The 23,638-nt window shown below is 48.5% G+C and overlaps 1 protein-coding gene across 3 annotated transcripts in view; it reads left to right on the forward strand.

Moving 5' to 3' along the window:
• The window catches only part of LOC137504853 (albumin-like), a 177,522-nt gene that overhangs the window by 58,560 nt on the left and 95,324 nt on the right, over nucleotides 1–23,638 (forward strand). For all 3 annotated transcript variants that reach the window (XM_068233447.1, XM_068233462.1, XM_068233455.1), the window contains exon 6: nucleotides 3,738–3,835. In XM_068233447.1, the coding sequence (XP_068089548.1) occupies nucleotides 3,738–3,835 (98 nt within the window). The remainder of the gene's footprint in view (nucleotides 1–3,737; nucleotides 3,836–23,638) is intronic.

Below are 23,638 nucleotides of genomic sequence, written 5' to 3' on the forward strand. Positions count from 1 at the left end.
AACAGGGACTGCGGCAGGAGAGCTAGCACCCCCTTCTGCCCTCCCCCCCTCCCCAAAGTTTTAGATACGGGGAGAGCAGAACTGAAAATGTGTATTTGTAAAATTTGTATATACAAGATGGATGTCTGGAGAAGGGGTATTATCGAAAGGCTTACTTTTTATTTACCTGTAGGTTAGCCAATAAACGGTATCATTCTCATTCAAAACTTCTAACAATAAAAATTTGTAGAAAAAAGTATTGACAGTCCTGCATATGAGAACTCCCTCTTCACTTAGTTATTACAGTCTGTTCCCTGGAGGATTGTTACTTCTATAATACTTTTTGTACTAGAACCATTTTGCCCTAACAGGAGGGCTGATGCCTTCACTAACCTCCACCCTGTGCTAACACTGCATTTATTACATCTGCTCTCCTGGCTATTAAGACTGGAGCAGGGACAATGGTAAAGCAATTGTCTCACTCATCAATTGCCTATGTCTTATGCTGGGAATACACGGTACGTTTCTGTACCGTGTATCGAGCCGCACGATAGATTCCGGTGCATCCCTGCTCATCCCCGCAGGCACCCGGATCGATTCCCGCTCGTCCCCGCAGGCACTTCTTATCTTCTTTTCGTTTTATTCTATTGTTCTGCCTGCGGTATCGAGCGCGGAATCGATCCGGCGGGGTATCCGACGCGTCGGATATTATCAATCGAGCCATCAGCGGCTGATTGATTGCGGGCAGCACATTTGGTGAGTGACAGGCAGCTCAGTGATCACTGTAAGTGTTCGCTGACCCTTCCTCCCCCAAGTGCCAGATCCTGCTGTTATTAGTCACCCACCGCCATGTGCAAACTCTGTGAAGCATGATGAATGTTCGGCAGGCTAACTGTTATTACCACCCTGCTGCCCACAGCCCGCCCCTAGCTTTCCTGGTGCCCTAGGCCATGCCCTATGTGGCCTTGCCTGAAATCCGGCCATGCCTCTGTGTAAATACGTAGATATTAACATTGATTTAAAATGTGCCAGCATATTCTTGAGTATGCTTTACTGCTGCAAAGGAATAATGTGAAACTTACCTATCCTGAAGTTAGGTTGCTAGTCTTTACCATGTATCATTCTGATTAAACTGTTCTAGATATCCTAAAGAATAGCTAACCACTTATAGTACTTACCTAGGAAACTGCATCCACATGTCTAGGTGGCTACTCTATATTAAAGCCATAGATTTATCAATATATTGCATGGCTTAAATTTACCCCACACCTCAGCCTATATCTTGAAACTTGGCACTAATCCTGATCATAACTAATAAATGATTTAAGGTCTCTTGCTTACTGCAAATTGCAAATCTGATTTTACTGAGGCCTCACCTGACTGCCGCCAAAGGCGTTGCTTGTCCTGATTCAGCTGTCCATGATGTTCCATCCGCGTTGTGCCCTGTTGATGCAGGGGGCAGGAGTAACGCGGCAACCCCCTCAGCTCGCCCTAAAGTGTTAGCAGCCACTGTTTGAGGGGGTAATTGTTGCTGGGTCCCCGGCCATGGTGCATGGGTTCCGGGCCCTGCCGAATGACATTGATAGGGGACCCAGTTAGCACGGGCATCCCTTTGCCCAGCCATCCCCTGCTGTAGATCAAGTGCCCAGGCTCCCTGTGGCCCAGCACGTTCCTGTGCTTGCCGTCGTCCTTCTGCCCTGGGTCTCCATGGGCCCGGCGTCTGTTGCTGTGTACTGGCTGCCAGCCTGCCGGGGCCAATTGCGGCCCTGTCACCCTTCCTGCCCACACCCCTGCCCACCCAGGTCCGTGGTATACCCTGCTGCTAACTGTAACAAAAGAAGAAAAAACACGGCATACAGGACCAATTCCAAGTTGCAAATCGGAATTGCATGTAAAATTGCATCAAAATCGCAAGTCAGAAACGGAATCGCATGTTGTGTGCAAGAGGCCTTATGCTGATTATAAAACAACAGAGGTTAAAGTAATTCATTAGCCAATGAATAACTTTGCTCTGCATAAAAACTTTCTCCTTATACTAAAATAACTGATAATCACTCCATCTGGGGATTGAAACATTCTGCCCTGGAGTCCTGCTTTAAATTGTAACCACAAGTGATTCTTTGCCTGCTGTGTGGCTTTGTTATATCCAAACAGGACAAATGACTGCCCTTCCCACTAATGCTGGGCATACACAGCGGTGTATTTTCTTATCAATCGAGCCGCTGATGGCTCGATTGATTTCCGACGTGTCCGATCACCGCGTGGATCGATTTCTGGCTCGATCCCCGCGGGCAGACAATGGGCAAAAACGAAGCGCTGATAAGGAAGTGCCCGCGGGGACAAGCGGGAATCGACCTGCGCGGACGAGCGGTGATGTGCCGGCATCGATAAACTTACCGTCTATGCCCAGCATAACACATCCATCTAATCTCTACTCTCTCCACTGTTCTGGAAGTGGTTTTTTTTTGTTTGTTGGTTTTTTGTACCACCCTGGCGTTTTATTAAGATCGCCAGGGCGGCTGCGGGAGGGTTTTTTTTAAATTACAAAAAACCTATTACATGCAGCCAACTGAAAGTTGGCTGCATGAAAGCCCACTAGAGGGCGCTCCTGAAGCGTAATTCCGATCGCCTCCGGCGATCAGAATTAACATGGAAGGCTGCAATGAACAGCCTTCCTTGTTTTGCTTGCCTCGTCGCCATGGCGTCAGCCACCTCCGATCCAGCCCTTAGCGCAGCCGGAACTATTTGTTCCGGCTGCGCTGGGCTCCGGCGGCTGGGGGGACCCTCTTTTGCCGCTGCACGCAGCGGATCGCCGCGCTGCAGCGGCGATCAGGTAGCACACGTGGCTGGCAAAGTGCCGGCTGCGTGTGCTGCTTTTTATTTGAAGAAAATCGTCCCAGCAGGGCCTGAGCGGCAGCCTCCGGCGGTAATGGACGAGCTGAGCTCGTCCATACCGCCAGGATGGTTAATGTGCAGAGGTTTAAGCTGGTTGAATGCTGGGCAAATACAGTAGAATCTTGTTATAATGAACTCTGGGATGAAAACCGCTGGCTGGAGAAACCCAGTCACCAAGTCCTGGCCAAGTGGCCATGCAAATATGCAATTCATGACCAGATGAGCTATAGAAAGCTTCTGGCTTCATAAAGTTCTTGGCCAGGTCCCTTGAATTTTAAAATAAAAGGATTCTACTATAGTAAAAAATTAACAATCACTCACCAGCCATTTATCCTGCGTAGTAGCTTGCTGTGTTCCTTCCTTGCTGGATCCCAAGAGGAAGTACAGCTTCCTCTCCCTGTCTTTTGTTGTTCGGCCAGCTCCCCTGCCCGCCCTAATCTGACACCTTGACCTCCACTGCCCTATCTTGTCCTGCAGTGAGGTCACCAGCCCCCAGGCCAGGTCATGCCCCCTTGTCGCCCAGCTCCACCTTGCTCTGGGGGCTTCTTTAACAGCATACACAGAAAACAAGTCAATCCTTTGTCCTTTCTCTCTCCTCCTCCAGCATTATTGCACCAAAACTTCCCCTGTCCTCGGAAACTGTCCTCCAAAAGCTTGGTTCCTAGGTTGCACAGTAATCTTTCCTAAGTGCACCCCTAGTGGGCAGAACTGTGCACTGCAACCCATGAGGGAAATAAAAAGGTTTAACATTAAACATTACCCTGACACAAACCTATGAGGGTGTTACACTTATATATACAGTATATGTACATTTACAGCGTGTATCAATTGTTTATCATGCACTACATGCTTTTGTTCTGCAGATGCCACAGATAAAGAAGAAGGCAGATTATGCAGATGATGTCCAGCACCACAAATGCCATATTCTGCATTCATTCAATGAAAGAGTCATGAAGGCACTGTAAGTGTATTCCTGTGATGACTTGTTTTGAGAAAGTTTGGAGTTTGTATTTTTAGAAAATGTATGCAGACTGCATTACCATTTCCCCAACTTATCATTTATTTATTGTAATTTCAGCAGATATGCCCCACATACTCATGTAATCCCTTAAATATATACATTACTGATCAAGCACCTTACATGTATATCAGAGTTTTCCTAACAATCCCTACATTCATTTGTAGGAATATAATAAGAAATGTTCAGCTCACTCTCTCTAGTCTATGGAACGTGAGAAATATGACGAGCAACACGTTTGCAGTCTTATTTAGCCACTTGAGGACCACAGTCTTTCTACCCCTTAAGGACCAGGCACTTTTTTTTCCATTCAGACCACTGCAGCTTTCACGGTTTATTGCTCGGTCATACAACCTACCACCAAAATGAATTTTCCCTCCATTTCCTCCTGTGTGTAAAAAAAAGCAAAAAATTGTCATTTACAGAGATATTTCTCCCACCCAACATGGGTATGTGTAAAAATACACCCCAAAAAACATTATACTACTTCTCCTGAGTACGGCGATACCACATGTGTGGCATTTATTTGCAATCTAACTGCGCTAAGGGGCCCAAAGTCCAATGAGTACCTTTAGGATTTCATAGGTCATTTTGAGACATTTGGTTTCAAGACTACTCCTCACGGTTTAGGGCCCCTAAAATGCCAGGGCAGTATAGGAACCCCACAAGTGACCCCATTTTAGAAAGAAGACACCACAAGGTATTCCGTTAGGTGTACGGTGAGTTCATAGAAGATTTTATTTTTTGTCACAAGTTAGCGGAAATTGATTTTTATAGTTTTTTTCACAAAGTGTCATTTTCCACTAACTTGTGACAAAAAATAAAATCTTCTATGAACTCACCATACTACTAACGGAATACCTTGGGGTGTCTTCTTTCTAAAATGGGGTCACTTGTGGGGTTCCTATACTGCCCTGGCATTTTAGGGGCCCAAAACCGTGAGGAGTAGTCTTGAAACCAAATGTCTCAAAATGACCTGTGAAATCCTAAAGGTACTCATTGGACTTTGGGCCCCTTAGCGCATTTAAGGTTCAAAAAAGTGCCACACATGTGGTATCGCCGTACTCAAGAGAAGTAGTATAATGTGTTTTGGGGTGTATTTTTACACATAACCATACTGGGTGGGAGAAATATCTCTGTAAATGGACAATTGTGTGTAAAAAAAATCAAAAAATTGTCATTTACAGAGATATTTCTCCCACCCGGCATGGGATATGTAAAAATACACCATAAAACACATTATACTACTTCTACTGAGTACGGTAATGCCACATGTGTGGCACTTTTTTGCACCCTAACTGTGCTAAAGGGCCCAAAGTCCAATGAGCACCTTCAGGCTTTACAAGGGTGCTCACAATTTAGCATCCCCCCCCCCCCCACACACACACACACACACACACACTTGCCAGAGCAGTTAACAAACCCCACAAATGACTCCATATTGGAAAGAATACATGCTAAGGTATTCCATGAAGGCCATGGTGAGTTCTTAGAAAATTGTATTTTTTGTCACAAGTTAGCGGAAAATGACATTTTGTGGAAAAAAAACAAAACAACAATTTCTGCTAACTTGTGACAAAAAATAAAATATTCTATGAACTCACCTTGCACCTCACGGAATACTTTCGGGTGTCCTCTTTCCAAAATGGCATAATTCGTGGGGTCTGTCCTGGCATTTTAGGGTCTCTGCAATCATTACATGTACTGTATGGCCAGTATTAGGAGTTTCTGCTATACTCCTTATATTGGGCATACGGGTAATGCACTCTGGGCTGAAAGGAAAAATGAATGTCAAACAATCAATCAATCAATGTGGATGAAAAAATATCTGCCAAAAAAATGTGAAAAAAAAAAAAGAGGGGAAGGCGTCTGCCAGGACATAGAAGCTGCCACCCAAAAACGTCCAAACCCACGCAGCTCGTATGCCCTGGCAAACCCGATTTATCCATTCACACCGATGGATGTGGATGAACAAATCATTGCCAGAGTTCTTTTTTGATACAAAGTACTTGCCAAAGCATATAAACCCCAACACCGCTCCTCGGCCCATATGCCTCGGCAAACTTATCTTTTTGGCTGCGGAGGAGAACTCTCGTCCTGCAGCGCTGCATGCACCGATTTTGTGTAAACTGACAGAAACACAATGTCTCTGTCAAGATGCACCATCAGTGCTGCAGCTGATTGGTCAGTCGGTCTGGATAGAAAAAAGAGAGAAGAAAAAAGAAAAAAAACAAAACAAAAAGGAGGGGAAGGTGTCCGCCTGGACATAGGAGCTGCCGCCCCAAAAATCCAAACCCACCAGCTTGTATGTCCAGGTAGAGATGAGCGTAATGACGTAATTACAATTTTGCGAAATTTCGCGTAATTAGTGTAATTACGATTATGGCCGTAAGTACATAAACGTAATGAAGAAGGATTTCGCGAAATTTCGCGTAAGCGTAATTTTCGCGTAATTTTCGCATTACAGTGGGTATTACGAAATTAATACGTATGGCCATGCTCCCAAGCGGAAAAGTTGACGCATGGATCAATGTTAGGTAGCCGCCGACTTTAAGGGTTAATAGCAAAGCCCCCTTAAATGCTAAGAGCCTCAAATTTGGAGAATATATTAAGGAGATCAGGAGGAATAAGAAGAAAAACATTTTTTTCAAAAAGACCTTATAGTTTTTGAGAAAATCGATGTTAAAGTTTCAAAGTAAAAATGTATACATTTAAAAACCCGCCGACTTTAACGGTTAATAGCAAAGCCTGCTTAAAGTTTAGGAACACCAAATTCCTAGGGTATATTAAGGGGATCAGTGGGAATAAGAAGAAATTTTTTTTTCAAAAAGACCTTATAGTTTTTGAGAAAATCGATTTTTAAGTTTCAAGGGCAAAAATGTCTTAAAAATGCGGAAAATGTCAGTTTTTTTTGCACAGGTAACAATAGTGTATTATTTTCATAGATTCCCCCAAGTGGGAAGAGTTTTACTTACTTCGTTCTGAGTGTGGGAAATATAAAAAAAAACAACGTGGGGTCCCCCCTCCCAGACCTCTTTAACCCCTTGTCCCCCATGCAGGCTGGGATAGCCAGAATGCGGAGCACCGGCCGCGTGGGGCTCCGCACCCTGACTATACCAGCCCGCATGGTCCATGGATTGGGGGGTCTCGGAAGGGGAGGGGCAGCCAAGCTTTCCCCTCCCCCTCTGAGCCCTTGTCCAATCCAAGGACAAGGGGCTCTTCTCCACCTCCGATGGGCGGTGGAGGTGGAGGCCGCGATTTCCTGGGGGGGGGGGGGGGTTCATGGTGGAATCTGGGAGTCCCCTTTAAAAAGGGGTCCCCCAGATGCCCACCCCACCTCCCAGGAGAAATGAGTATAGAGGTACTTGTACCCCTTACCCATTTCCTTTAAGAGTTAAAAGTAAATAAACACACAAACACTTAGAAAAAGTATTTTAATTGAACAAAAAACATAACCACGAAAAAAGTCCTTTAATATTCTTAATTAACCATTAATACTTACCTGTCCCTTTAAATAAATGATCCCTCGCAATAGCCTCGGAAATGTTCTATCAGTTACAATGTAAAAGTTATTACAATGTAACAACTTTGTTACATTGTAACTACGCCGCACCCGACGTCACTCGCCGCTCAGCCGCCGCAGCAATTACGCGTCCGTGCAGGACGCTAAGTCCCCGCAGCTCCCGCTGTCCACCCCGCCCACATCTGTCACCCACATGTCACCCACATGTGGGTGACATGTGGGTGACATGTGGGAGAAGCGGGGAGGGCAGCGGGCCGGCGGGGACTTAGCGTCCTGCACGGACCCGACAGAGCTCTGAGCTATATAGCTCAGAGCTCTCTAAGCATCTTTGTATTTGGGCTCCAAGGAGCCCCATTGGTCCTTAGCAGACCAATGGGGTTCCTTCAAATCAGAAGGAACCCCATTGGTCTGCTAAGGACCAATGGGGCTCCTTGGAGCCCAAATTCAAAGATGCTTAGAGAGCTCTGAGCTATATAGCTCAGAGCTCTGTCGGGTCCGTGCAGCACGGACGCGTATGCGGCGGCTGAGCGGCGAGTGACATCGGGTGCGGCATAGTTACAATGTAACAAAGTTGTTACATTGTAATAACTTTGTTACATTGTAACTGATAGAACATTTCCGAGGCTATTGCGAGGGATCATTTATTTAAAGGGACAGGTAAGTATTAATGGTTAATTAAGAATATTAAAGGACTTTTTTCGTGGTTATGTTTTTTGTTCAATTAAAATACTTTTTCTAAGTGTTTGTGTGTTTATTTACTTTTAACTCTTAAAGGAAATGGGTAAGGGGTACAAGTACCTCTATACTCATTTCTCCTGGGAGGGGGGGTGGGCATCTGGTGGACCCCTTTTTAAAGGGGACTCCCAGATTCCACCATGAACCCCCCCCCAGGAAATCGCGGCCTCCACCTCCACCGCCCATCGGAGGTGGAGAAGAGTCCCTTGTCCTTGGATTGGACAAGGGCTCGGAGGGGGAGGGGAAAGCTTGGCTGCCCCTCCCCTTCCGAGACCCCCCAATCCATGGACCATGCGGGCTGGTATAGTCAGGGTGCGGAGCCCCACGCGGCCGGTGCTCCGCATTCTGGCTATCCCAGCCTGCATGGGGGACAAGGGGTTAAAGAGGTCTGGGAGGGGGGACCCCACGTCGTGTTTTTTTATATTTCCCACACTCAGAACGAAGTAAGTAAAACTCTTCCCACTTGGGGGAATCTATGAAAATAATACACTATTGTTACCTGTGCAAAAAAAACTGACATTTTCCGCATTTAAAAGACATTTTTGCCCTTGAAACTTAAAAATCGATTTTCTCAAAAACTATAAGGTCTTTTTTCAAAAAATGTTTTTCCTCTTATTCCTCCTGATCTCCTTAATATATTTTCCAAATTTGAGGCTCTTAGCATTTAAGGGGGCTTTGCTATTAACCCTTAAAGTCGGCGGCTTTTTTATATTATACGGAGCGTTACGGTTTAACACGAAATTACGGTAGCGTTTAATGCGAAATTACGGCATGAACGAAACGCGAAATTACGCGTTGAAAATTACGCTTACGGTATTTTCAATTACGATTTTAATGGCAATTACGCTACCGTAATTTCGCATCATAATCGCAAATTTCGCATGCGTAATTATAGTAGTGCGAAATTACGAAAATTTCGGCTCAACTCTATGTCCAGGCAACCCTGATTTATTCATCCACATTGATCGATGTGAATGGAGAAATCATTGCTTGAGTTCGTTTTTGATACAAAGGGCCTGATTCACAAAGCGGTGCTAACAGTTAGCACGCTGGTGAAAAGCCCTTTATCATGCCTAAACTCAGTTTAGGCATGATAAGTTTAGGTGTGATAAGTTTAGGTGTGATAAGTTTAGGCATGATAAGTTTAGGTGTGATAAGTTTAGGCATGATAAGTTTAAGCACCAACTGCGTTAGCACCGCAGTGCACAGCTGATCAAACGTTTTGCGCTAGCAAAGTCTGGTGCACTTTGCATAGAGTTTAATGGCGCTGCTTTGCGTGCGGGACTTTGCATGCTATCTACACTTATCTAAACTTAGCATGCCTAAACTTATCACACCTAAACTTATCACACCTAAACTTATCACACCTAAACTTATCACACCTAAACTGGCTTTTCACCAGCGTGGTGCAATGGTTATCATGCCTAAAGTCTCTAACTGGGTTAGCACCGCTTTGTGAATCGAGCCCAAAGTGTTTGCCAAAGCATATGAACTCCAACACCGCTCCTCAGCTCATATGCCTCTGCAAACGTATCTTTTTTACTGCGGAGGAGAAATCTCGTCCTGCAGCGCTGCATGCACCAATTTTGTGTAACCTGTCAGACGCGCAATGTTCTGTCAGGATGCACCATCAGTGCTGCAGCTGGTTAGTCGTTCGCTCGGTCCACCTGGAAGGTTAATGGATGGAAAAAGAGAAAAAAAATACAAAAAAACCCAAAAAACAAGCAAGCAGCAAAGCAATTACTTCATTAACATTAATAAACTTTGAACTTTTTTAATCAAAACCTTAACATTGCGAACCAAACATTAACTTTTTTGCTTACCTGTTTTTTTTTTTGTTTTTTTTTTTAACTTACCTCCCGTCTCGAGAGCAAACCTCTCCTCCCCCCATGGGACAATGTGCGAAGTGCAAATCGCACAGAGTTGTGGCGAAGTACATTACGCATTTTGTCCCAAGTGAAAGGAGAGGTTTCTGGCAGCCCTGTGTATTACGGTCTCTTGAAACCAGATGTTTGGTTTCACACTGCATATTGACATATCCGGTGGGTCGAACCCGCCGCACCGTATTGTCCAAAACAGACCTTCAGGGAATACCACAAGAGCAGCATTCGGCCTATGAACTGGGTCGCCATAGACTAACATGACTTCCGGGCCGACCAAAATTGCCGCAGAAGCCACGCAGTAACGTAGGCATGCACTAGCGTTAAGTCAAGCACTTCCGGCGTAGGGGGGGACCGCAAAGTGTGACTTTCGCTAGGCATTTTGCCCTAACACATCGCAGCAGTGTGAAATAGCACTGAGAGACCCTTGTGTGCCTACCGCTGTGTCTGGAGTTCCCTACTCTCTAATAGTGTACCAGCTCGTGGTACCTCTCAAAGCACTCCCCTAGGCATAGGCAAGGCTGGTCAGGGCAGGCGGGACAATAAACAGTGGTGTCACGCCTTGTTCCAGCCCTGCTGCAGACACGACAACGTTTTCTTCGGGTGCGTTGACCTTGGGTATACGGAATTGGATAGGCGTAATGCCTTCCATGCAGCCGGCTAGTTGCATCTTGGGGTTGGGCCCGGACACCTCCTGGATATAGGAGTTCCATAGTGATCTGTCTCTGAAATTGAAGAAACGATCCAGTTCTCCCAGCCTTACTGTAGAGAACAAAGCTGTTGTAAATTGCCAATTGAATAAAGTAAAAAGACACTTTTTTTATACCAGAGTCTTGTTTTACGGGAAAGTAAATAGGGAGCTAACCTCTGGTCATTGAAGTCCACCCCTCCCATGTTAGTTTTATAATCATAGATGACAATGGGTTTTTCAATGACCTCAGTTTGCCGTTGAATTTGGACTGTCGTGTCTGCGTGAATGGTGGACAGAAAGTAAACGTCCCTCTTGTCCTTCCATTTCACCGCGAGCAGGTCGTCAGCACTCATGGCGGCCCTCTGCCCACGTTGAAGTCTGGTGGTAATGAGCCGTTGGGGGAAGCCCCGGCGACTAGGCCGCACGGTGCCACAGCATCGGATTTGTTCAGGGGCGTAGGGCCTGTGGTCGCAACGGTCGCCGTGGCGACTAGGCCCGGCACCTGAAGAGGCAGGGGAGGGGCCCGGGGGGCCCATGTAGTGCCGACCGTGCGCGCTATTTCGAGGGGGGAGCCAGAGCCGCGGGAAGGGCAGCCCGACCTCTCCCTCCCTTCCTCTCCCCGGGCCCCCCCCCCCTTCAGATGCAGAGTGCGCGGCGCACGGAAGCGCTGTAGGCAGAACTCACCTCCGTCCCTGCGTTCCAAGCGCCGCTGATCTCCTCCCGCTGTATAGATGCTGTTACACACTGCTTCCGGCTAAACAGGAAGCAGTGTGTAACAACATCTATACAGAGCGGGAGGAGATCAGCGGCGCAGGGACGGAGGTGAGTTCTGCCTACAGCGCTTCCGTGCGCCGCGCACTCTGCATCTGAAGGGGGGGGGGGCCCCGGGGAGAGGAAGGGAGGGAGAGGTCGGGCTGCCCTCCCCGCAGCTGCGGCTCCCCCCTTCATTATGGGGGGGGGGGCACCTACCTACCTACCTACCCACCCACCCTATGCTGTGGGGCAGCTACCTACCTAACCTATCCTGGGGGGCAGCTACCTAATCTAACCTATCCTGGGGGGGCAGCTACCTACCTAACCTATCCTGGGGGGGCAGCTACCTTTCTAACCTATCCTGGGGGGCAGCTACCTACCTAACCTATCCTGGGGGGGGGGGCAGCTACCTACCTAATCTATCCTGGGGGGCAGCTACCTAACCTAACCTATACTTGGGGGCACCTACCTCATCTAACCTATACTGGGGGGCAGCTACCTAATCTAACCTATACTGGGGGGGGGGGCAGCTACCTACCTAACCTATCCTGGGGGGCAACTACCTAATCTAACCTATCCTGGGGGGCAGCTACCTAATCTAACCTATCCTGGGGGGCAGCTACCTAACCTATCCTGGGGGGCAGCTACCTAACCTATCCTGGGGGGCAGCTACCTACTCTAACCTATCCAGGGGGGCAGCTACCTACTCTAACCTATCCTGGGGGGCAGCTACCTACTCTAACCTATCCTGGGGGGCAGCTACCTACTCTAACCTATCCTGGGGGCAGCTACCTAATCTAACCTATCCTGGGGGGCAGCTACCTACTCTAACCTATCCTGTGTTGCAGCTACCTACTCTAACCTATCCTGGGGGCAGCTACCTAATCTAACCTATCCTGGGGGAAAGCTACCTAATCTATCCTGGGGGGCAGCTACCTAACCTAACCTATACTGGGGGGCATCTACCTCATCTAACCTATACTGGGGGGCAGCTACCTAATCTAACCTATACTGGGGGGCACCTACCTATCTAACCTGGGAGTAGTGTTGGGCGAACAGTGTTCGCCACTGTTCGGGTTCTGCAGAACATCACCCTGTTCGGGTGATGTTCGAGTTCGGCCGAACACCTGACGGTGCTCGGCCAAACCGTTCGGCCACATGGCCGAACTAAGAGCGCATGGCCGAACGTTTCCCGAACGTTCGGCTAGCGCTGTGATTGGCCGAACGGGTCACGTGGTTCGGGCCCGAACGCGCTCTGATTGGCCGAACGGTCACGTGGTTCGGGTAAATAAATACCCGAACCACGTCATATCTCCGCCATTTGTCTGTGGGTTTAGCTTTGGGTAGGCAGGCAGGGTAGTTCGCTCTCCAGCCACGCTAGCCAGGGTCCCCCCCAGTCATTGTGTGTCGCTGCTGGGAACAGTAGTACACCGCTCGCTCAGCCACACTATATATAGCATTGTTTACTGCCACTGTGTACCTCGCTCAGCCACGCTATATATATAGCATTGTGTTTTCTGACACTCTGTGTACACGGCTTAGCCTGACTAATATAGCATTGTGTGTACTGCCACTGTGCACCTCGCTCAGCCACGCTATATATAGCATTGTGTGTACTGCCACTGTGCACCTCGCTCAGCCACGCTATATATAGCATTGTGTGTACTGCCACTGTGCACCTCGCTCAGCCACGCTATATATATAGCATTGTGTTTTCTGACACTCTGTCTACACGGCTTAGCCTGACTAATATAGCATTGTGTGTACTGCCACTGTGCACCTCGCTCAGCCACGCTATATATAGCATTGTGTGTACTGCCACTGTGCACCTCGCTCAGCCACGCTATATATAGCATTGTGTGTACTGCCACTGTGCACCTCGCTCAGCCACGCTATATATAGCATTGTGTGTACTGCGACTGTGCACCTCGCTCAGCCACGCTATATATATAGCATTGTGTTTTCTGACACTCTGTGTACACGGCTTAGCCTGACTAATATAGCATTGTGTGTACTGCCACTGTGCACCTCGCTCAGCCACGCTATATATAGCATTGTGTGTACTGCCACTGTGCACCTCGCTCAGCCACGCTATATATAGCATTGTGTGTACTGCCACTGTGCACCTCGCTCAGCCACGCTATATATAGCATTGTGTGTACTGCCACTGTGCACCTCGCTCAGCCACGCTATATATATAGCATTGTGTTTTCTGACACTCTGTGTACACGGCTTAGCCTGGCTCTATAGCATTGTGTGTACTGCCACTGTGCACCTCGCTCAGCCACGCTATATATAGCATTGTGTTTACTGCCACTCTGTGTACACCGCTCAGCCAGACTATATACCGTTGTTTACTGACACTCTGTGTACACCGCTCAGCCAGACTATATACCATTGTTTACTGACACTCTGTGTACACGGCTCAGCCTGACTATAAAGCATTGTGTGTACTGCCACTGTGCACCTCGCTCAGCCACGCTATATATAGCATTGTGTTTTCTGACACTCTGTGTACACGGCTTAGCCTGACTATATAGCATTGTGTGTACTGCCACTGTGCACCTCGCTCAGCCACGCTATATATAGCATTGTGTTTACTGCCACTCTGTGTACACCGCTCAGCCAGACTATATACCGTTGTTTACTGACACTCTGTGTACACCGCTCAGCCAGACTATATACCATTGTTTACTGACACTCTGTGTACACGGCTTAGCCTGACTAATATAGCATTGTGTGTACTGCCACTGTGCACCTCGCTCAGCCACGCTATATATAGCATTGTGTTTTCTGACACTCTGTGTACACGGCTTAGCCAGACTATATAGCATTGTGTGTACTGCCACTCTGTGTCTGCTGGGCCTGGGAACAGTAGTACACCGCTCACCCGCCACTGTATAGCATTGTGCTCTGTGTCGCTGCTGGGAATAGTGGTACTGTATAGCATTTCTGTACTGCCACTGTACTGCTGCCAGTCAGCGTGTACTGTAAGGATAAGTGAAATGAGGAAGAAATCCGGTGAAAGAGGAAGGGGCAAGGGAAGAGGTGTTTCCCCTGACGGTTCACGTACAGGCCACAGGGGAGCACCCAAGAAAACCCACTCAATACCGCCCATGTTGTCCAGGACAACAACCCTCACAAATCCAAAAGAACAGGACCAGATAATTACTTGGATGACCTCTCAAGCGTCCAGCAGTGGGTTAAGCAGCACCAGCACATCACGCACGAGGTCCGAGTCCTCAGCCAGTTACAAGGAGCCAGTGGGCACAAAGCTGACACAACCGGCAGCGACACCGCGCACACAACTGCCAGATAACCAGTCCTATGAATTACCTCAGGACACAATGGGGTATTCGCAGGAGCTATTCCCAGCCCAACAAACTTCCACCTATGAAAGGTCAATGGAGGAACAGCCAGAAATGTTGTGCCCGGATTCACAACCATTAACTGTGGGAAATGCACCGCGCACTGAAATACAAGGCGAGTCCGAGGAGGACTCGGAAACCCAAATCCCAGAGCAAGTTGGGCAGGAGGGGTTGCAATTGCAGGAGGTCGGCCGACAAGATCTGGAAGACGACGTTGGAGTGAGCTGCGCAGAGGTTGTTCTGGGGAGCTCTACTCCACGGCGGCGGCCCCCCACAATGACATATGACGAGTTTGAGGAGATGGAAGAGGAGGGTATGGACAATGTGGACAGAGACCCAGATTTTATTTGTGAACGAGAACATCGCCGTCGTAGCAGCAGCACAGATGAGTCTGTTGAAGAACCCACTGCTGCACGAGTTCGCCTTGTGCCACAAGGTAGGCGGCGCGCAATTTCAGGCACCACAAGCGTGGAAGTTAGAGTGAGAGGCAAAAGAGGAGGAAACAGAAATCGCCAGCAAGGAGGCAGGTGCTCCAAAGTCTGGGCTTTCTTTGAAGACTGCACTGAGGATGTTACCATGGCGATTTGCAAGGTGTGCAAGACTCGCCTGAGCAGGGGGAAAAGTATTAACAACCTCTCCACCACCAGCATGAGCCGCCACATGCTATCCAAACATCCCACTCTGTGGGCAAACGCGGCAGGACAGGGTACCAGCAACACTGCCTCCCTTGGGTTCACCAGACTCACCACCAGACCCGCCTCAGCAGCAGCAGTAGCCCAGCCATTGCGTGGTTCACAACATTCACAAACATCAGACGACGCTGACACTGTCACTTTCCGGAGTAGTGCTCTTGAGGTCTCCCAGTGTTCATCAAACACAACAACCAACAGCCCTTCCGTGTGCAGCGCTACGGTTCAGTTGTCTGTGTCGGAGATGTTTGAGCGCAAGAGGAAATTGCCAGCAAATGACCCCCGGGCCGTGGCAGTAACAGCCAGCATAGCCAAGCTTCTGGCCTGCGAAATGCTGCCATATCGAGTGGTGGAGACAAACAGCTTCAAGGGCATGATGTCAGTGGCCATCCCACGTTACGTGGTTCCCAGCCGCTACCACTTTGCGCGCTCTGCAGTGCCTGAGTTGCAAGAGCACGTGGTCAGCAAAATAACCCGAAGCTTGAAGAATGCCGTTGCCTGCAAGGTTCACCTCACCACTGACACTTGGACGAGTGCGTTCGGCCAGGGTCGATACATCTCCCTTACCGCGCACTGGGTGAACCTTGTGGAGCCTGGCAGCGATTCCTCACCTGCTACGGCGCGGGTGTTGCCCACGCCGCAAACAGCTGCACCGCCGTCCCTCCCACTGGATAACAACAGCAGCACCTACCTCTCTGACTCCTTCTCCTCCAACGCATCTCAAAGCTGTACCTCATCCGGAAACGCTAACCCAGCAGCAGTAGGATCGTGGAAGCAGTGCAGCACAGCTGTTGGCATGCGTCAGCAAGCGTTGCTGAAGCTGATCTGCCTTGGGGATAAGCAGCACACAGGGGAGGAAATTTGGAAGGGAATAAAGGAACAGACGGATTTGTGGCTGGCACCGCTGGACTTGAAACCGGGCATGGTTGTGTGTGATAATGGGAGTAATCTCATTCGCGCTTTAAGGTTGGCTAAGCTGACACACATCCCTTGCCTGGCGCACGTGATGAACCTAGTAGTTCAGCGGTTCCTGAGGACATACCCAGGCGTGGCCGATCTTCTGTTGAAGGTGCGTCGAGTGGCCAAACATTGTAGAAATTCCAGTACTGCTTCGGGGGCACTCGCCAAGATGCAGGAGCGCTTCAATCTCCCCCACCATCGCTTGCTGTGTGATGTCCCTACGCGCTGGAATTCTACGCTGCACATGCTAGCACGCTTTTGTGAGCAGAAGAGTGCAGTGGTCCAGTACATGACGGCGCAGTACCGAGGCGCATCCGGACAGCTGCCAAGCTTCTGTGGATCCGATTGGGCCAACATGTTGGACCTCTGCCAAGTCCTCCAAAATTTTGAGCAATCCACGTTGCTTGTGAGCAGTGACAACTCTTCAGTCAGCATTACCATACCACTGCTGTGTTTACTGAAGAGGTCAATGTTGAAAATCAAGGAAACAGCTGTCATGATGCAACTGGGGGAATCTGAAGGAGAAAACGATCAGCGTGATGGTACCAACATCAGGCCATCCGCCTCAGGGAACGCTGGCCCCAGCAGCTATGACGAAGAAGAGGAGGAGGAACAGCTGGAGTTGGAGCAGGAATTTCATGCCACCACTGACGAGGGCCAGAGCGGTGCACGTTGGACTTCCACAATTCAACGCGAATGGTCAGCAGAAGCAGACCAGGAGGAAGGTGACGACTATGATGCATCACAACAACTATCACAACGCTCACAAGAGGATGATGAGGATTCTGGTAGGACTCTGGCACACATGGCTCAATTCATGCTAGACTGCATTGAACGTGACCCACGCATTGTGCGCATTCTGGACAACACCAATTACTGGGTTTATACCCTTCTGGATCCACGGTACAAACACAATGTTCCAAAACTGCTTGAAGAAAGAGTCAGACAGGTCAAAATGGAAGAATACCAGCAGGCCCTTGTGGAGACTTTAGAGAGGAGATTGACATCCTCCCCCTCCTCTAGCCAGTTGTACGCAGACAGACTGACTTCCGCAAACCCAGGACGACCAGGAGGGCAGCAAACAACGCAAGCCGCAGCTAGTGCCCAAAAGGGAACGGTATCGGCAGTGTCCTTGGAGTGGGAAAATTTTCTGACACCCATGCAGCAGCAGCCCACTGAACAGCAAGCGTGCAGATCCACCTCCAACACCGATCGCCTGGAGAAGATGGTCAAGGACTACATGTCAGATGACGTAGCTGTGTCGAACAATCCATCTGCACCCTTCAACTATTGGGTATCGAAGCTAGACACCTGGCACGAACTGGCAATGTACGCAATAGAGGTGCTGGCTTGCCCGGCAGCCAGCGTTATGTCGGAACGTTGTTTTAGTGCTGCCGGAGGCATCATCACAGATCGGCGTATCCGCCTCTCCACAGAAAATGCAGACCGTCTGACTCAAATTAAAATGAATCAATCCTGGATTGGAAATGACTACGCAACACTCCAGGACCCCAACCAAGTAACATGACCAATGAACATCTGGGATGGTGTAGCATTTCCGGTCCCTGTTTATTGAACCTCTCATCTGTATTACATTTATGACTGCATGGCGGCAAAAAGCATTGCTGCTATATCCGCACGCTTTTTGTCCTCATGCAAGGCCTAGGTTGTTGTGTCTCAAAAACCGTGGCCTTCTCCTCCTGCGCCTGCTCCTGTTCCATCACGTCTGCTGCTGCTGGGTTAGCGTTGCCGCGTGGTCCCTGTTTATTGAACCACTTATCTTTATTACATTTATGACTGCATGGCGGTACAAAGCATGCTATCCGCACGCTTCTTGCCCTCATGCAAGGCCTGGGTTGTTGTGTCTCACAAAGCGTGGCCTTCTCCTCCTGCGCCTGCTCCTGTTCCATCACGTCTGCTGCTGCTGGGTTAGCGTTGCCGCGTGGTCCCTGTTTATTGAACCACTTATCTTTATTACATTTATGACTGCATGGCGGTACAAAGCATGCTATCCGCACGCTTCTTGCCCTCATGCAAGGCCTGGGTTGTTGTGTCTCACAAAGCGTGGCCTTCTCCTCCTGCGCCTCCTCCTGTTCCATCACGTGTGCTGCTGCTGGGTTAGCGTTACCGGTCCCTTTTCCTGGAACCTCTTATATGTATTACATTTATGACTGCATGCCGACAAAAAACATGTTACCTGTGCAAAGAAAACAGACATTTCCCGCATTTAAAAGACAGTTTTCCCTTTGAAACTTTAAAATCGATTTTCTCAAAAACTATAAGCTCTTTTTGCTAATTTTTTTTTCCTCTTGTACCCACTCCCAAGGAGCACCTACCCTGTAAATTTGGGGTATGTAGCATGTAAGGAGGCTTTATAAACCACAAAAGTTTGGGTCCCCATTGACTTCCATTATGTTCGGAGTTCGGGTCGAACACCCGAACATCGCGGCCATGTTCGGCCTGTTCGGCCCGAACCCGAACATCTAGATGTTCGCCCAACACTACCTGGGAGCACTTACTTGTCTAACCTGTATTCGGGGCACCTAGCTAGCCTATACAGGTGGCAACTATACTGGCTACCTATATTGGAGGCACCTACCTAATTAACCTATACTGGGGGCACCTACCTATCTAACCTATGCTGGGGGCAACTATTCTGGCTACCTATATTAGAGGCACCCACCTAGCTAACCTGTACTGGGGGCACCTGTCTAACTTATCTAACTTATACCACGGTCACCTGCCTATCTAACCTATACTGGGGGCAACTATACTGGCTACCTATGCTGGAGACACCTACCTGGCTAACCTATACCGGGGGCAACTATACTGGCTTACCTATGCCTGGCTACCTATACTGGGGGGACCTATAGCTGGCTATAGGGATTCGGATATGTGTGTGCGTCGGGTGTTGCCGGGGGAGGGGGGCTGATGTTGCCGTGGGGGGGGCCCACATCCAGATTCCGCATCGGGGCCCAGAGGTTTGTAGCTACGCCACTGGATTTGTTCTATTTTTAAGTGCTGATAGAGGGCCACACTTGAGTAGTAATTGTCCACATAAAGATGGTACCCCTTCTGGAACAAGGGTGACGCCAAGTCCCACACAACCTTTCCACTGCTACCCAGGTAGTCAGGGCATCCGACCAGCTCCAATTTGGAGTCTTTTCCCTCATAGACCCTAAAATAAGATGTATAGCCTGTGGCCCTTTCACAGAGCTTATACAGTTTCACCCCATACCGGTCGCGCTTGCTTGGGATGTACTGTTTGATGCCAAGGCGCCCGGTCAGGGCCGGATTTGTACTTTCCAGTGCCCTAGGCCTGCTGTCACCAAGCGCCCCCCCTAATCATTGGTTTGAATGGGCTCATCTCAGTTGTGCTGCTCTGCCTCCCATTCAACAAATAATTCCTGTAATTTGCGCTCCTGCCCGAATGTGCACAGCAGCCGATAGTGTTCTGGGCATGCATACTTGAGAAATGACGCTGATGTATGACCGGTACTTGTCAAGAATGCATGACACTGTACCGGCCTCGGTTGCTGTGCACATCTGGGCAGGAGCGAGAAATTACAGGGAGCGCGAGTGGCCAGAGCATGCACTGCTTCTTTGTCCTCTGTGCGACTGGCTGCAGTCAGATCCACAAACAGGTGGCAGGGAGCGCGAGTGGCCAGAGCATGCGCTGCTTCTTTGTCCTCTGTGGGACTGGCTGCAGTCAGAGCCACAGACAGGTGGCAGGGAGCGCGAGTGGCCAGAGCATGCGCTGCTTCTTTGTCCTCTGTGCGACTGGCTGCAGTCGGAGCCACAAACAGGTGGCAGGGCAGAGCAATTGAGAGAAGCCCATCCAAAACAGAGAACAGGTAAGCAGCAAACATCCTGTCAAGACCCACTTTGGATGTTCTGTTGTAATTACAGTGGACCTGAACTCAGAACTTCCTCTCTGCTCTAAAAGATACGCAACAACATAACCTTTCAATAAAAACATTTTTGTTACAGCTGATACAAATCCTGCAATAAATCTGCAGTGTGTCTACTTCCTGCTTTTATGGATGCAGACATATTTTTAACATCCTGTGCTTTCAAATGAGCTTAGCTGTTGTGGCAGTCGGGTGACAGTGTAGAGATCAAATTACAACTTGTGACACAGAGGAGGGGGAATTAGACAGGCTCTCGTAATACATACATGGTACAGTTCTCTGTTTTCCTTCTGTCCTGTGCAAGAGTTCAGCTCCACTTTAAAGCATCTGAATGACATTTATTTATATTTGCTGAAAAATCTATGCATCTCTTTTGAATGCTGAATGTACATATGGTGGTGTGCTCTCTAACATATTGGCAGTATACGGGAACAAAGTCTGCAGAAGGCTTATTTAAATTGCCTTTAAAACGTTTTTTAGGGTAAATGAGGCATGTAGCATCATGTTTTTTTTAATGATGTGGGGACTTAAAATCCCTCTCTCTCTCTCAGATTGGAAATCCGAGTTTGCTCGGACAGTGCTATTCTGATTTAAAAAAATATCCGAAATTGCTATTCAAAGTACGGATAGTGGAAAAAGTTCAGATTATCTGGGTAGTTCGGATACCCAAATATTGGATGAGCACCACTGCTCAGGTGTATTTAAAATGAAAGGGAAGAAAACAGCATTTTTTATCCTGCAGTCTCATAGATGGTAGGAGGACAGAAAATGAGCCAGGAAAGAGTTAAGGAAGAGAAGCGACCACTGCTAGCTAGGAAAAAAAAAAGAAAGACCGTCATAAATTAGGATTAGATAAATTAACAACTGCTGGGGTCAGTGTCAAAGCTGTAAAAGAGGTGAAGAAGAAACTGCAGAGCTCTCTGATGTTTGGGAATGCCTGCATTAAAACTCAGCGGAACTTAGTTCTATCTGCTTTGTAATGTAAATCTCTGGTATTTCTCACATCGATCTGTAAGTCTATCATAGAAAGGAATGGATTATCAGGTGACCGTTATGATTGATCCTGATTGTTTTAACACATCAGGAAGTGAGAGAGAGATGCAGGGATTGGGGAACTCTGGAATTCAGCTATTAGTGCAGAGCAGGGCGCTGGATGGCTGCGCTGCGGGACCAGAAGAGATGATTTACTTTGACATATGACCTCTTCTCTCTCCAAGTCATGCCGCCCTTCTTATCTTATCTAATTTTATCGCCCTAGGCCGTGGCCTTTCTGGCCTTTCCAGAAATCCGGCCCTGCGCCCGGTAAAATGTATGAGGGACTCGTCTACGCAGATTTGCTGTTCAGGGGTATAAGCATCTGCAAATTTGGAGGACAGGTGGTCTATGAGGGGCCGAATTTTGTGGAGTCGGTCAAAGGAGGGTGGTCACATTGATGACAGGTTTCGTCATCATTGAAGTGCAGGAAGCGCAGGATGTTCTCAAATCAGTTTAGGATGGCCTCTTACATATATGGATGTCTGGGGGAGATGGATGTCTGGTCACCATGACGTGTGGTGGTAATTGTACAACAGCGCTGCTGTTGTTTTTAATACTGTGAACTATTGCACAATTTTAAACTTTGCCTGCGGCTAATAAACAATCCTTTTTCTATTTTTGCATGACCTTTGTCACGTAGTGGTTTGTTATATATACAAGAGTGTGGGTCAGGTTAAAAATACCGGCAAATTAATAAATATTGGGATCGTGGTCCCCTTCCCCCAATTTCCCTGCCCCCCTTTACTACTGTTCTCAAATCGTGTCCAGGACATGGCAGCAGAGTACAAGGGAACGTGTTGTGCTGGGTCTGTAGACCAATAAGACCGCAACACATTCTGTTTGATTAGTCCCATGTGTAAGAGAAGGCCCAAAAAAATTTTAATTGCGGAAACTTGGACTGGTTTCCACCGGAAAGGCTGGGCAAGGAAGACATCCGGATTGGCGGTTAGAAAATTGTGTGGCTTTACGGTTGGTCTCTGCCACGACTAGGTCTAAGAGATCCTGGGTGATGAACAGATAAAAAAAGTCTAGGACCGATCCTAGATTATCTGTCTCCACCTGGAGTCCAGACTGGGCGGTGAAAGGGGGCAGTACGGGTACGGCGGTATCAGGAGATTGCCAATTTGGATTTGCCAGCACCTCTGGTAAACTAGGGGTAGTACGGGCCCGTCTTCTTGGTGGCTGCGACTGGGATCTTACTGCATGTGCCACCGAACCAGTTTCAATTTCCATGCTAGTGCTAGCCACTTCACCAGGGTCTAAGGAAGTACTGGTGCTAGGTCTAGGAGATGTTGTGCTGCTGGTGCCTGCCCCACCATGAAATCTCAGACCAGCACTAACACCAGGAGCGCTCTATCGTGCATTATCCAAGGGTATGTTTATTCGAAATAAAAGATTTACTCACAAGATGTAAATGGTCAAATCGCTCATCAGCGGTACAGTCCACCGCTACACTCTTGGGCAGATAGGCATCAACGCGCTATGGCCGGCAGCGCGTTCTCTGATATTCAGGGAAGCCGTCTCGCTGTGGGAGTGGGCGTGGCTGTGGATTTAGCGTGCGTATGGCGTCATTACGCATTTCGGCGCTCTGCGCCTTCGTCAGATGACGCCCATACGCACTAGACGCTAGCTATGTACGCTCCTGCAGCCGTAGTCGAGCTATGACTACGGCTGCAGGAGCGTACATAGCTAGCGTCTAGTGCGTATGGGCGTCATCTGATGAAGGCACAGAGCGCCGAAACGCGTAATGACGCCATACGCACGCTAAATCCACAGCCACGCCCACTCCCACAGCGAGACGGCTTCCCCGAATATCGGAGAACGCGCTGCCAGCCACAGCGCGTTGATGCCTATCTACCCGAGAGTGTAGCGGTGGACTGTACCGCTGATGAGTGATTTGACCATTTACATCTTGTGAGTATATCTTTTATTGCAAATAAACATACCCTTGGATAATGCACGATAGAGCGCTCCTTTTTTCCTAGAATAATTCACCCCTGTCCAACACATGTGGAGCGGCTCCGTGCATAAAGACCAAGGTGCAAAAGAATCTTTTGGAGAGTCTGATTTCTTCAGGACAGGAGCGCAACATTTTCGATTTTCTTTCAGCACTAACACCACTCTGCTGCCCTTGAGGCTGATCTTGCACCACCTGCGGTCCAACGACATGGGGTGTGGTACGCCTGGCTCTAGCCGGGACC

This window comes from Hyperolius riggenbachi, chromosome 1, assembly GCF_040937935.1.
Source record: "Hyperolius riggenbachi isolate aHypRig1 chromosome 1, aHypRig1.pri, whole genome shotgun sequence".
Classification (NCBI taxonomy): domain Eukaryota; kingdom Metazoa; phylum Chordata; class Amphibia; order Anura; family Hyperoliidae; genus Hyperolius; species Hyperolius riggenbachi.